Consider the following 14,719-nt stretch of genomic DNA (forward strand, 5'->3'; position numbering starts at 1 on the left):
AGTAAGACAGATTTTTCCTGATGACTTTCTAAGTTGTCATGAACTGGAAAATTATTTTACTCTATTCTTTTGTTGGTTTTGCTGCTCTAGAATTCACTTTGATATATTATTTTAAAGTTGTTCAGAGGAGAATTTGGGAGAGCTCTGGTGAGGTGCTGCCTTACTGCACCATCATGATTCCCAGGTCTGTTTCTTTAACAAATGTGCTCTGTGCCTCAGTTGTCCAGTCTGTCAAATGGGAAGGGGCACATTCCCAATCTACATAATAGTTTTATGATCTAGATCAAATAAAATAGGAATAAAAATATTTTTAGCGATCTAAAATTGTTCACTTATTTATGGTCACCCACTGGAACTCAGCTAAGCTTTGTTATACAGACCTCACATTGATTTTTCCTGTCATGTGAAGCAGTCTGTGTTTTATGCTCATTCTATTTCTAATATTGTGCCTGGCTATGCTATAAAGAATAGCTTAACCTTGTGGAACACTGGGCTTTTCTACCTTTCAGGGAGAATGGCTGTTAATGTTATCAACCATGAAACCTACTTATAAGGGAGTCAGATGAAGAGTACTTTCATTCACACTGACCTGAAAGAGAATGCTGAATGGATTTCACAAGAGCTCAGTTCTTCAGCTGCAATGAAATTACCAAAAAAATAGTTTTTCATAGAAAATAAACAGTAAAGGAAATAGGAGAGATATTTCAATGCCTTGAACTCCATTCATATAAAAATATTCAATTGTTACCCATTGAGTCAATTTGTTTATTCTTCTGCTCTCTTTGTTAAAGAAAATTCATTTATTTTTGAAATTTTATCTAATTTTATTGACATATTTTGTTCTTACATAATATTAATTTCTGAATATATCTCTTTAAACTCTCCTACTGAGAAAGCCACCACTTCTAATAAAGATTTACAAAGAGAAAAATAGTTAACAAGACAGCATACAATTGGCCACATCTGTCTATATATAGTATTCTAGGTTCATAAACCCAGTGGAAAGAGGGAGTATATAGAAAAATGCATTTTTAAAATGTGATGAAACTATTTCTGCCAGTAATCTAAGGCAAAAGAAAATTTCTTATTAGTTTGAGGTGCCTAGATAATATAGTAGATACGAGTCCTAGACTTAGAGTCAGGAAGACTTGAATATAAATTCAGCCTGTCACTTACATGCTAATTAACTCTGACTATAAGCAAGCCACCTAAACTCTGTCTGCCTCAGTTTCTTCCTCTATAAAATGGGAATTATGATAGCATTAATTTTCTTATGCTGAGGAAATCACAAGTAGTGGTTGGAGGTGGGAGGCTATCTCAGACCTTCGTATTCAATGACTTGAAGATTGTCTGGATCTCTTGAGACCTAGCTACTCTTTACAGTAGCACTCAATTATTGGTTTAACCAGTTACAAGTACTGGTACATATCTGAGAGGAGTCTCTGACCCATTTTGCTAGGAATTTGCTAGAGTCCAGGTGAATTCCTGAGCATAGAAGACTCCCTCCACATAAATTCTGGGAGATGACTGAAGCACAGAGTGGTGATGTGACTGGTTCATAATCCCATAGCTATGAAAAGTGGGAGGCAAGCTTGGCACCCATTCTTCTTGACTTAAAGCCAGTGATTGCATGAACTATGGTGTGATGCTCCCTTTAGCTAATTGTAAAATAACTATGAAAAAATTTCAAGAGAGTAGAAGCATGAATGACCAAGGGAAATCAAGAAGACCTTGGGAGTAGCTAGTACATGATAGGTTCTTTGATAAACATAAGAAACTTCTAAAGGACTAGAATTAAGGAGGGAATGCTCTGGGAGAGTGGAAAAACAGACAGCTTGTGCAAAGGAATGAAAACAGAAGATGAAACATCATAAAAGGAAACAATCTACCAACCAACTTAACTGAAAAGAGGGCAATATGAAATAAAATCACAAAGGTAGATGGGACCAAGACTGTGAAGGATATTAAATATCAGATTGAAGATTTCCTATTTTATCTCAAAAGGGAAATGGAACCCTGATGATTTTTGAGCTTTGGAATAACATAGATCTATGTTTTAGGAATATCAATTGGGCCAACTGAGTATAATATGGATTTGAAAGGAAAGAAATGTGAAGCAGAGAGACCAATTAGGGTGCTATTGCAATAATGCAAGTGAGAGATTATTCAGGGAACCAGTAGGCTTCACCAGTATGCTACATGAATTCCTGGTACAAAATCTCTAAAAACTCCCTGGATTAAAGGGAATGTTTGTCCCCCTAAAATCATGTATGTAGGTAGTTGCTGAGTCTGCCTTTGCAAAGCAATTTCTACTTTTTAATTAGAAACAAATGCTATGACTATAAATTAAATTTAAACCCACCTATAGTTTGCAGACTGACTGGGAGAATTAAAATCATTAGCTTACTTTTAATGTCACGGGTTCTGAGACCCGTGACATTAAATAGTACTTTCTTACAGTATTGCTGCCCCTTTCTTTAGAGCACTTATATATCATTCTCCAAGCTCTGAAGAACTAATTCTTATAAACTAAAATTGGGTCTGTAGTGCTGCCATTGGTCAGGACTGTGCATTGGTCAATTTCAGCCATTTTAGCTGTCCTGTTGATTTATGTCAATCACTGAGGGTAGATAAAACATGAGATGACTTCCATTGAAAGGCAACAGGGTATAATGGGAAGAAAATAGATCTTTGAATTAGAACATTTGAACTTAAGTCTCATCTGGAAAATTTACTCAGTTGTATAGCCTTGGACAAATTTCTTTACTCTTTTGAACCTCAGTTTTCCCACTTATAAAAAGGGAAGCATAGTACATATATTACTTCTCTTATATGAGAAATGCCATAGCATAATGGATGGAGAACTGGCCTTATTATCAGGAGGATCTGGGTTCAGTTCTTCCCACTAACAGTTTGTGACTCTGGGCAAGTCATTTAATCCATCCCTTAAGCCAATTTCTATGATAAGTTGCAAGTCAATTGACTGAACCAGTGTATGAAGATTCAACCTTAGAAGTTATCTACACAGATGAAATCATAGATCCAGAATTTTGTTTAAATATGCCTCATATAACTGTTGCAAAGAAAGTATTTTTCTAAATTTATAATCCAAATAACTGTGAATTGTTGTTAATTATTATTAAATTAATCATTACTTATATGCTTATAAGTATATGCTTATACATATGCTTAATACATTTATTCCAGGCATAAATAGATCATGATACATAGGTTATGGAGTAAGGTCATTGTTTTTTTTTCATTATTTCATATAGTATATTAATATACATTATATTTTAATCACTTGAATGTCATATATGTATATATTGTCATGCAAATGTCATATAAATGTCATATGAATTTGACATTTAAATTCTTTTCCTGTGGGTTAATGGACTCAATAGAAATTTAAATTTAGAGCATAGGATAATGAATGTGATTTTGTAAATCTATTTTACTAGGACTTTCATTCATTCCCTCATATATATTCATTCCATAAATATTTACTAAACACCAGTTATCTTGTACAAGGCACTTTTCTAGGCCTTACATACATAAAAACAAACTAAGTATGAATTCCTTTTCAACTGGAGATTCCATAAACTGTGAGGGAATAACATGGATGAAGACTAGATTAAACAGAATTTATATGAAGTAATTGCAAAATGGTAAGGAGGAGCTAATAACTAATAGAGTTTTGCAAAATATTTTAAATTTTTTTAATTTAAATTTAAATTGGGTTAAAAGACAGAGTTTTCTAACTCCCTGAGTACTTTGCTCATTATTACAGAGTGACTTAGGCCCTGTGGATCAGTCGAGTCTGATAATGAACTATTTGGTTCAAAAGACACTTTCAATGATTAGTCATTCAGCAAGTGTTAATTAAGTCTCTACTATGACTCCTGCCAGAATCTGGGATGTAAAGACGCAAAAATAGAAGTCGTGGCCATCCAGAAGCTTGAATTCTATCAAGGAAGATGGTACAATTTATAAATGAGGAATTGTGCTGGTGTTAGACATATAAATGAGACTTCATGGAGACCCCTCTTGTGAAATAGTTTATATTCTATAAATTCAAATGCGCTTAGGAAGAGTGACCAGAGATAACAACGCTGAAGATTCACTGAGTAAATAATGGGCTTCTTGCATGGATATAAACAACATTAGACTCTATAGTAGGCCATTAACCAAGGCTGACTGTTTTGGTGTCCAATGATGTTTTTTCAGTAGAAGTCTAAAAGACTTACACAAGTTATTTAGTTTATTCAGTCCTGAACAAGAGGTTATTCTCCTAAGGTCATTCTCAAAGGGAAACTGTGCCAGTACTGTAGAACCCATTGCTTTTATATATAGGACAACATTTAGAATTCACCACTGCTCTACCATTACCCAGTGGCTGCAAATCATGGACAGAACTCAGGGACTGCATCACAACACACAAATGCAAAACCTGCCAGAAGTTTCTCTTTCTCCCTCTCTGCCTCCAATAAAAAAGTCTCTAGACTATGCAGTGTACAAACTTATCTCCTTGGGACTTTAGGAAAGTCACTTAAGCTCTCGTGGCCTCCAGATCTTCAGATGTTAAATGAAGGGTTAGCATGTTTGACCTGCAGAAACCCTCCTAGTTCAACAATTCTATGAAAGAGAAGTGACTTGTTCAGTGCTCTTTTTGTACATCTCTCCAGCACAGTATATTTTTTTCACTTGAGAGCATTCTTATTAAATATGCCACTCGGAAGGAAAAATCAACCCTTTCCTTTCTATTGTATGCTCCTTTCCATAGAGGTAACAGCAATTTCTGTTTTTGTCATTGACCATTTCAAAGAAGATGCTTTGTTATAACCATAAAGTATGTCATACTTCTTGGGTAAACATTACTAAATGTCAAACAATTCTCTGAACTAATAACATTTTTAAAGGAGTGTCCATACAGTAATCCTAAAGATTTTATTTTAAGTCTATACATTCATTGATCTCCTTCCCCTTCCCAAAATTTTTGGGCACACTGAGGTCAGAAATTCAGTAACGTTCAAATATACTTCTGTACATTTGAAAGAAAGAAAAAAATTTTAAGTTCATAAGACTGTTAGGACAAGCTCTGTACTTTAATTGGAAATGAAACTCTCATTTGTTCAGGTGGTTCCAAACCTTTGTTTTTTCAACATTTCCATGTTTTCCCCTTTCTATGGAGATTATGCTTGTTTACCTCTCAATGAGCTGGTTAGTGAGATAAAGAACAGAAGAGGGGGAGAAAGGAGGCTGTTGGTGCTCACTAATGCATGCTAATCAGAAGGCTATTGGCTGGGAGCCAGGATTTTTTGTACTGCATTAGGAGAATGGTGAAGTATGGCAGCAGGCATAAATGAAGCTCAACAAAACACATTTCACAATTTCTGATACACTTCCTATTATCTCCTAGCAATGCTTGTATGACTATAAATTGGTGGAACCAACGTGCCTTGAAAACAGATCCCAAGGGGAAAGTAGTAGATCTCATGCTTTATGCTAGGCATTTCAGTGGTTTATTTACTCTTGATGCAATTTAAAATTGTATTTATTCAAATTCTAATGGAAGTATCCTTATTGATTTCTTTATACAGAGGGAAAAGTTCATAAAACTACTGGATCAGTTGCACAATTCTTTGAGGATTGATTTATCAAAGTACAGGGTATGTACAAAATTATCTTCCTAAGAGGAAAATATAGAACTGGCTCCAAATGGCTGTCATATTACAGAAAAATCACAAAGAGTAGAATATTAAAGCTTCTATGCCAATAAAAGGAATTTGGTATTTTCTAAAGTCACAAGCTCTCTATTTTATAGTTATTTTTTTCTACACATTCCTAAAATTTCCATTTATTAAAAGTGTCTTGAATATTTTGATTCAGGTTTTTGGTGGGCTTTAACAGCCATGCCTGTTTAAGAGTCTACATGGAGTGGTAAGTAGAAAGTTGATCTTGGACCTAGGAAAGCCTGGATATCAGTAATATCTCTGATATATAGCAGTATATCAATGAGGAAATCATTTGGCTTCCATCCATGCTTACGTAGACAGCTCTAAGCGATAAGGTACAAAAAAGGTTCTGACTTGCACTTGTAGAGGGAGTTTCCTCCTCTGAGAGCCCCACATGCCAGTAAAATCACTTGTCTAGTTCTAACACCTTTCTGTTAAACAGAGCTGCCCTGCTCACTTTATCTTCCAGTACTTTTCTACTTCCAAACCAACTGCCAGACAACCAGAGTCCCCCAGAGACTTTGACAAAGGCTGTTTCACTGGCTCTGCCATCCCTGACTGAACAGCATCTTCATGGGGTTCTCTACTTCATTAGAAATTATTGCTACCATGTCCCCTGCTTCATGCCCACTTATATACCTAACCTATTGAACATCCCATCAATACCAGACTCTATACGTTTATAGGATAACAATTAGCCAATCTTGTAAACCAGTCATTTATAAAAAGAGAAAGACTAGAGGGGATCCAGGAATCTTCTTCAACATTCTACTAACAAAAATAATTTAACTAATAATAGTAACATCAACAACTATCATATATGGAAGTAACTAGTGGCACAGTGGATAGAATGCTGATTGGGGAGGTAGAAAGTCCTGCATTCAAATCTAGCCACCAAAACCTACTGATTGTTACACATTTTGCACAGAGTGATACATCTATTTGTCTCAGTTTCTTCAAGTGTAAAATGGGGAACTGCCTGCAGGGCTATTGTGAGGATTAAATGAGATATTAATACAGTGCTTGGTATATACTAGGTTATGTAGAAATGCTTATTCATTTTCCCTTTTCTCCAGTATTACACTTTAAAGTTTGCAATGCACTTTATAATTATTATCTTATTTTGTCTTCTTTGCAACCCTAGGAGATAAATGTTATTCTTACTTCCATTTTTGCTGATGAGGAAACTGAGGCAAACAAAGTTTAAATGACTTGCCCAGGATCATACAGCTAGTAAGCATCTGGGTTTGAATTTGAACTACAGTCTTCCTGTCTGCAGGTTCAGTATTCTTTCCACTTTGAAAACTACAGTGCCATTTGCCCTCAAAGAAATTATTCAAAATAAGCCTAGTGGGAAAGCTACTTTTCCTTCCTCTTCTCTTTAATCCTGGGAGTAGGCCCCTAAATGCAAAATTTATTGCAAATTGAAAAACATCTTTGCATTTCAGCTGAAGAAAGCTCAGCCTGTCTGGCACTTCTCAGATTATATTTGAAAAATATTCTACAAGGATTGAAAAAATTGCAAATGAAGTTCACAAATAACCTCCTGTGAATTATCATGAGTATAACATTTTATCTCAAATTTATGTTATTTCATGTTTGAATGATTCTCCGTGGTATTTGATAGGATATATAGTGAGATATGAAGCCTGAGTATAGGGTAGATGGGAGATGGGATTTTTCCCCTAAATGTTGGCCACAATGACTCATGATTACTAAAAATCTGAGATAACAATATACATTTGTAAAGGGAGGACCCACACATTTTAAATCATAGAAATAGAGATTTAGAGCTATAAGTGATTTTAAAGGCACTGGAATCTGATTCTTTCTTTTTACAGATAAGGAAAATGTGGTCCAGGGAAATAAGGTGATTTATATAAGATCACACAATTAGTAAATGGCAAAGTCAGGACATGAACTCCAGTCTTCTGATTCCAAATCCATCTTTCTTTCTCAAGGATCAAGTTATACACTCTTTTTGCATCTTAAAGGTTAGAGTTGCTTGGAGCACTGACAGTAAGCCAAGTGATTCCTCAGGGTGATAGAAACCTTTTTACAAGAGGAGAGCTGAAATCCAAATTTCCTGAATCAAAGACCAGCTTTTGATTCATCAATCCTTGTGGACTCACAAATTGTTAAAACCCATAATAAAAAGGAATCTTTTTGAAATTTTTCTCCTAAATTGAAGGAACACATAAAGGTAGAAATATTTAATGAATAAACATTTTCATCTTAATAGTTTAACATATTTTAAAAGGATATAAATTTATTCATTTCTTTACCAAAAAGTTTCTTTTTCCTTAGGGTTTGATGGTGATAACTTTACCCTGTACATTTCCCTTTCTCTCTAATTAACCAGGACAACTTTCCTGCTAGCAATTCAGAGAGACTTCAAGATCTGAAATCAACTGTTGACCTGCTAACAAGCATTACCTTTTTTCGAATGAAGGTATCTCATTTTATTTTTGTCACTGTCTTGGGGGGTGAGATGCAGAACATTTTTTTTTTCAGAAAAGTTGTGTTTTACTGTTTCTTCCTGATCACACACTACCCAGCTTCAGTGATTATGGCGCCACCTTCTACCTTAACTTGATGAATCTCCCAATAAAAATTTAGGCCATCTGATATATTCAGCCTGACTTCATTTTTAATTAAGTCTATATTGAGCAAGATTCTCTGAAAAATCTAAGCAGGCTCAAATCTTTCCTGAAAGCATTTTAAGTTGAATTGTAACACTTTTCTTGCTTTGGTTGAACTCAAAGGACATTACTGTCTTGTTCACCCCAAGAGAGAAAAGAGCTCATACAATTTTTAACAATGTTGTTCAGTATTTAGACTGTGTAATTTGGTTTAGCATTTGTCACACTAATCAGTGCAAACTCTGACCTCAGCTGTAGACAAATGAAATAGTACAATCTCTTGTTCCAGATGTATGTTGACATTTTGCTTTTAGGTTTGTGTCTCCTTATCACACTCTACCTTATTAGTAATTACTTGCCATGGTGATGATTTTGGTGATGGCATGGTTCATGTAGTGCTTCAAAAAGGCAGGTGAGACAAAGTTAAGTGACTAGCTCAGGGTCATAAAACTAGAAAGTATCTTAAGCTGGATTTGAACTCAAGAAGATGAGTATTTCTGGTTCCTTTTCTACTATGCCACCCAGATGCCTAGGTGGCATAAGACTATGCCAATAGGGACATAAGGCCAATTGTTTTGAATGTTAATATTTTATTTATATATTTATTAATAATTTTTAAAAATTTATTTGTTAATTATTTAATTACATTTGTTTTTTTAAGTCATATTTTAAATGATGAATGATTACTATTTTTTAATGAAATATTGTTTTTTTTAATGGATGAATATATTCTCTTTCTCAGGTTTTGGAACTCCAAAATCCACCTAGAGCCAGCACTGTTGTGAAGGATTGTGTCAGGGCTTGCTTAGATTCCACATACAAGTATATTTTTGACAACTGCCACGAACTTTACACACAGCTAATAGATCCGGTAAGAGTTAATGCATGCTATTTATGATTTGTCAGTTTACTTAAACTTAAAATAGTAGTACAAGAGAATGAGTATTTTGTTAATTATATATCAGTCAGAGGTCCTAGAGTTACCTCATTTTATTCACATAAAGGGAATACTGTCAGAGAAAAATGAAATCTTTTTCCTTCTTAGGAAAGGTTAGTCAAATTTCTTCTTTTAATAAAGCAAGAGAAATTAAATTGAGTAGTAGCATTAATCAGATGGCATTTTACCCTCTCCTACATATTGGAGGTGAGGATTAAATTAGATAAAAACATATATTAAAGGCTTACTATGTACTAATTACTGTGCTAAGCTTCAAGAATAAAAATACAAGCAAAAAGAAAGTCCTTTTCTCAAGAGAATTAGAAGTGCAGAGATGGGAAGATGGCAAGTAATCTAAAGAGTTGGGGGCTAATTCAGTTGGGATGTGACTATACCTAGCTAGGTAAATGCTTGAATGGGCATTCTCAACTAACAAATCAAAGGAGGGGAGGCCAAAAGAGTGGAAGCATGGTCAGAGTGATGAAAAGTCCACTGGTGTGATGGTAAAAAGTTACAATTCTTTTGAAGGAACAAGTTTTAAACATTAAGCTCCTAAAATTCACAACCAAAACTTTTAACATGCATTCAGTATAACTACTACAATGTAACTATTCAATTAGAACAATTCAAATTCATTTGGTCATCTTCCTGCCAGCCTATAAGGTTATTCATAATACCGCGTTCCAGTATTCTCTTGCAATAGTAGAGAATCCTGTAGAAATTAGAATTACATTAGTAGTTCGTTAATTGTTTTTTTTTTTAATAACAGAGTTCCACATTTGTCATGAAGGCAAATTTTTTTTTGTCTGTTTCAATTTAGATTGAGAATTTTCAAATTTAACAGAGTTGCTTAAAGCAAAAGAATGAGAATTTCTGAATATTTGATGCAAAACCCATTTACTTTTTAGACACTTGGGAAAAGTCATATCTACATCAGAATCAGAGTAGATATGCTTGAGTTTCCAAATTATGATATATTTATTTCCAAATATTTTGTTCCAGGAAGATAATTATGATATTTAAAATAATGTTCATTAGGAAGAGATAACTTAAGGGTGTGCTCCTCCTTTATGTTATGGACTTTAATAATAGAAGATGCTGGACAGAAGAGTTTTGTGTGTGTGTGTGTGTGTGTGTGTATTACAAATTTGTGTATTTTTTTTGTATGTGTATTTTCAGCACCTAGTACTTAGTAGGCACCTAATAAATACTTTTTGATTTAGGCAGGTTGAATCAAGGTCACATTTACAAGCAAATTCCACTAAGTTTAGTTTGAGGCTAGTTCACATCAGTAAACACTGATTTTGAAACATGACCAAAGATATGAAGAGACAGATTTTTGAATGAAGAAATCAAAGCTATATATAACTATATAAAAAAGTGCTCAAAATCACTCTTGATTAGAGAAAGGCAAATCAAAACAACTCTGAAATATCATCTTACACCTATCAGATTGACTAAAATGATAAAAGGGCAAAAATGACAAATGTTGGCATGGTTGTGGAAAAATGTGGACTCTACCAGCTGATCCAACCATTTTGGAGAGCAATCTGGAATTGTGCCCAAATAGTTATAAAACTGTACCTGCCTTTTGACCCAAAAATACCAATATTAGGTTTATTTCCTAAAGTGATCAGAGAAAAAGGAAAAGAACCAATATGTTTTAAAATATTTGTAGAATTATCCTTATGGTGGTAAAGAACTAGAAATTGAGGGGATAACCATCAATTGGAGAATGACTGAACAAGATGTGGCATATGATTACAATGGAATAATTGTGGTATAAGAAATGACAAGCAGGTTAAATTTTTTTTTAAAATGTTAAGACCTACATAAAATTATGAAGAGCGAAACAAGCATACCAAGAGAACATTATATACATCAATAAAGATATTGTTTGAAGAATGACTTGTGTGTGTCCACCTCCAGAGAAACAATTGATAAATAGAAACAAGTAAGACATAGTTTTATATATAAGTATATCTTTTTTTCAAATATCCCTTTTCTAGTGTGAGGAGGGAGGAAAGGATGGAATTACCTGAGAAATTTAATACAACAAACAAACAAATAAATAAATAAATAAGTTTGAAAAGTAAAAAGGAAGGAAGGAAGGAAGGAAGGAAGGAAGGAAGGAAGGAAGGAAGGAAGGAAGGAAGGAAGGAAGGAAGGAAGGAAGGAAGGAAGAAAGGAAGGAAGGAAGGAAGGAAGGAAGGAAGGAAGGAAGGAAGGAAGGAAGGAAGGAAGGAAGGAAGGAAATTATTAATGGATCAGAGGGAGACACCTGGACTCACACTAAAGACCAGATGACAAACGAATCTTGGATAAAATGAGTATGGACATCCTGAGGGTAAAAAGCCTTTGAAAAGTATAGGACCTCTATAGTTACATATATTTACTCTGCATTAACTTTCCCAGAGATATCGGAAACAAGGACAACTCATATAGCTAACTTTAGAACTTTAACTGAAACTGAGTAATTTCTGTTTGGATGAAATTGGGTGGAGTTTTTTAATTTAAGTTAATTTATTTAGTCAATTTAGAACATTATTCCTTGGTTACAAGTATCATATTTTTCCTTCCTTCCACCCCTCCCACCCTTCCTTCAGCTGACGTGCAATTTCATTGGGTATTACATGTGTCCTTGATCAAAACCTATTTCCATGTTGTTGGTGTTTGCATTAGGATGTTCATTTAGAGTCTACATCCCCAATCATATCCCCTCAACCCATGTATTGAAGCAGTTGTTTTTTTCTTCTGTGTTTCTACTCCCACAGTTTTTCCTCTGAATGTGGATAGTGTTTTTTCTCGTAGATTGCTCCAAGTTGTTCGGCTCACTGCATTGCCACTAATGGAAAAGTCCATTACATTCGATTGTGCCACAGTGTATTGGTCTCTGTGTACAATGTTCTCCTGGTTCTGCTCCTTTCACTCTGCATTAATTCCTAGAGGTTGTTCCAGTTCCCAAAGAATCCCTCCACTTTATTATTCCTTTGAGCACAATGGTATTCCATCACTAACATATACCACAATTTGTTCAGCCGTTCCCCAATTGAAGGGCATTCCCTCATTTTCCAATTTTTTGCCACCACAAGAGCACAGCTATGAATATTCCTGTACAAGTCTTTTTCTTTATTATCTCTTTGGGGTACAAATTGGGTGGAGTTCTGAAAGGAGCATGATTTTAGCTGTATCCCATGTGAGGTTGTTTCCAACCTATGTGCTTTGCTTCATCAGAAGAGTTACTATTAGTGGAATTGCTCATTGGCTACAGGAGGAGGGAGGAAGGAAAGGAGGGAAAGGGCATGAATCACATAACCATGGAAAAATATTCTAAATTAACTAAATTAATTACTTTTTTAAAAAAGAAGAGTCAGAGTTACTGTTTGCTGCTGATTTATAGGAGCCAGCCTCTGTTTCTGCTGTCAAGAAATTCTGACCCATTAATGGTCATTCAGGACGTTTTCTGGGACAAAGTATATAGAAATATAGAAACAATTTATGAATAGGCTAGAGAACAGGGTCTCAAGATAAGATCCCAATATAACAATCTATGACCTAAAAGTGCAATTGAATCCATGATAATAATCTTAGCATTCCCGCTTTTAGTGAATATTGCAACCAATATATATTTTTTAATTTTGTCTTTTCCTCAGAAAAAAGACAGCATAGAATAAAATGGACAATGATACAGGAGGCTTTTTTATTTAGAATGTATTTTCAAGTTATGAAATAGAGGCTTGTGATTGATAGCTTCTGTTAACCTAGTAAAATCAGAGATATGGTCCTCTACTGATATAAGGAAAGGAGTGGGAAGACACTCAAGTAGAGGGGACAAATTCAGTTAGTATTTTACTTTGTTAAATTATATACAATAATATATATATATATATGTGTGTGTGTGTGTGTGTGTGCACATACTACATACAAACATTTATTTTATATATTTCTTTAAACTGCATAACAAAATTCATTTATTTTAGTCTTATTTCTTTGCACATTGAAAAACTTGTTCATTATTAAATTCATAATAGAAATTTAAGTCATTTTAGTTGTTTTTTTTAAACTAGGGAAGAACAAATTGCTCTGTAATAATAATGGCACAGTTAAAATTAGGATACATGATTTGTATGTCTTCCCTTGGGAAGAAGTTAGATGTTTGAGTGCATCTGAAGTTGAGAGTTGACAATGTATGAACAGTAGTAGGTCAAAGAGTCAAGGAATTCGTGTGTAATTGAACTCATCAGCTATAGAGTCAACATTGTAAAGAGGCAGAAGTAAGATTGGAATAAAACTGACAATTTTGAGAAAAAGGAAAGGGAAAGGTACTTGAGGTTGTAGAAAAAATGTAGAGTTAATTCAAGACGAGCAGAACAGTGATGTGAAAAAAAGGAAGAATGGAAGATTGTGTCATTTAGCATCACTGGTTCCCAGCATTCTCACATATAAAATAAAGAAGGGGATTGAATTGGATTACCTCCAATGGCCTCTCTAGCTTTAAATTTATGGTCCTATGATCTCATGATCAGAATTTTAGAATTCAAGATTATGGAGGTGGAAGAACAATGGATGGTGGTTAGATCTAAGATAGGATTATATTTATGGATGGTTGTGTCAGAGTACAGATAAAGGTATTATAGGAGACTGATGGTGATTCCTGATCAATAGAATCCTCTGTCTCCTGATGAAATTACCAAAAAACAGGATAATAGAGGACCATAAGATGTTCAAGTTTCACTCCTTTTTTTTGGGGGGGGGGGTAAAAGAGTAGCTAGGTAGTAGTGGATACACCACTAGGCTTGGAATCAAGAAGATTCATCTTCATGAGTTCAAATCCAACCTCAGACACTAACTAGCTGTGTCACCCTGAGCAATTCAAATTAACACTGTTAACCTCAATTACTCATCTTTAAAATGAGCTGGAGAATGAAATGGCCTACTAATCCAGTATCTATGTCAAGAAAACTTCAAGACAGAGTCACAAGACACAAGAAAAGTAGAGTAACTAAAGTTAGTTTATCAAGAGTGTGAAACTTTCTCTTGCCCCATAGCCTGAGTGGCCTCAGATTGTAATGGGTACAGGCAAAGTAATTTTCCATTGACTCTAACAGCTTGTCTTCCTGCCTTTCTGAACTAACCAGTAGAAAATGGGATTTTCCTACACTTTGGGGCATAATTTCCTAGATCTCTAGAGTATTTGGTGCAGAACAGATTCTTCAGACAGCTAAACAAAACAAAATGCTAATTGACTATGACCTATTGACTGGCATAGCTTTACAAAAATCTTTCTTTCCTTCTGTCTGCCTTTATTTTTTTTTCAGTAAATAGATAGAAACAAAGTTAAAGAAAAAAATACTATCTGAATCTTGTCCAATATGTCTTCTTGGTACCTACTCCTGGGGAAGATG

General features: G+C 34.6%; 1 protein-coding gene across 1 annotated transcript in view; it reads left to right on the forward strand.

The window, feature by feature from the left end:
• Positions 1 to 14,719, forward strand: part of UNC13C (unc-13 homolog C) — an 817,657-nt gene that overhangs the window by 446,218 nt on the left and 356,720 nt on the right. The window contains exons 14-16 of the mRNA XM_056810215.1: positions 5,601 to 5,669; positions 8,098 to 8,187; positions 9,120 to 9,248. Of these exons, the coding sequence (XP_056666193.1) occupies positions 5,601 to 5,669; positions 8,098 to 8,187; positions 9,120 to 9,248 (288 nt within the window). The remainder of the gene's footprint in view (positions 1 to 5,600; positions 5,670 to 8,097; positions 8,188 to 9,119; positions 9,249 to 14,719) is intronic.

This window comes from Monodelphis domestica, chromosome 1 (assembly GCF_027887165.1).
Source record: "Monodelphis domestica isolate mMonDom1 chromosome 1, mMonDom1.pri, whole genome shotgun sequence".
In the NCBI taxonomy this organism is placed as follows: Eukaryota; Metazoa; Chordata; class Mammalia; order Didelphimorphia; family Didelphidae; genus Monodelphis; species Monodelphis domestica.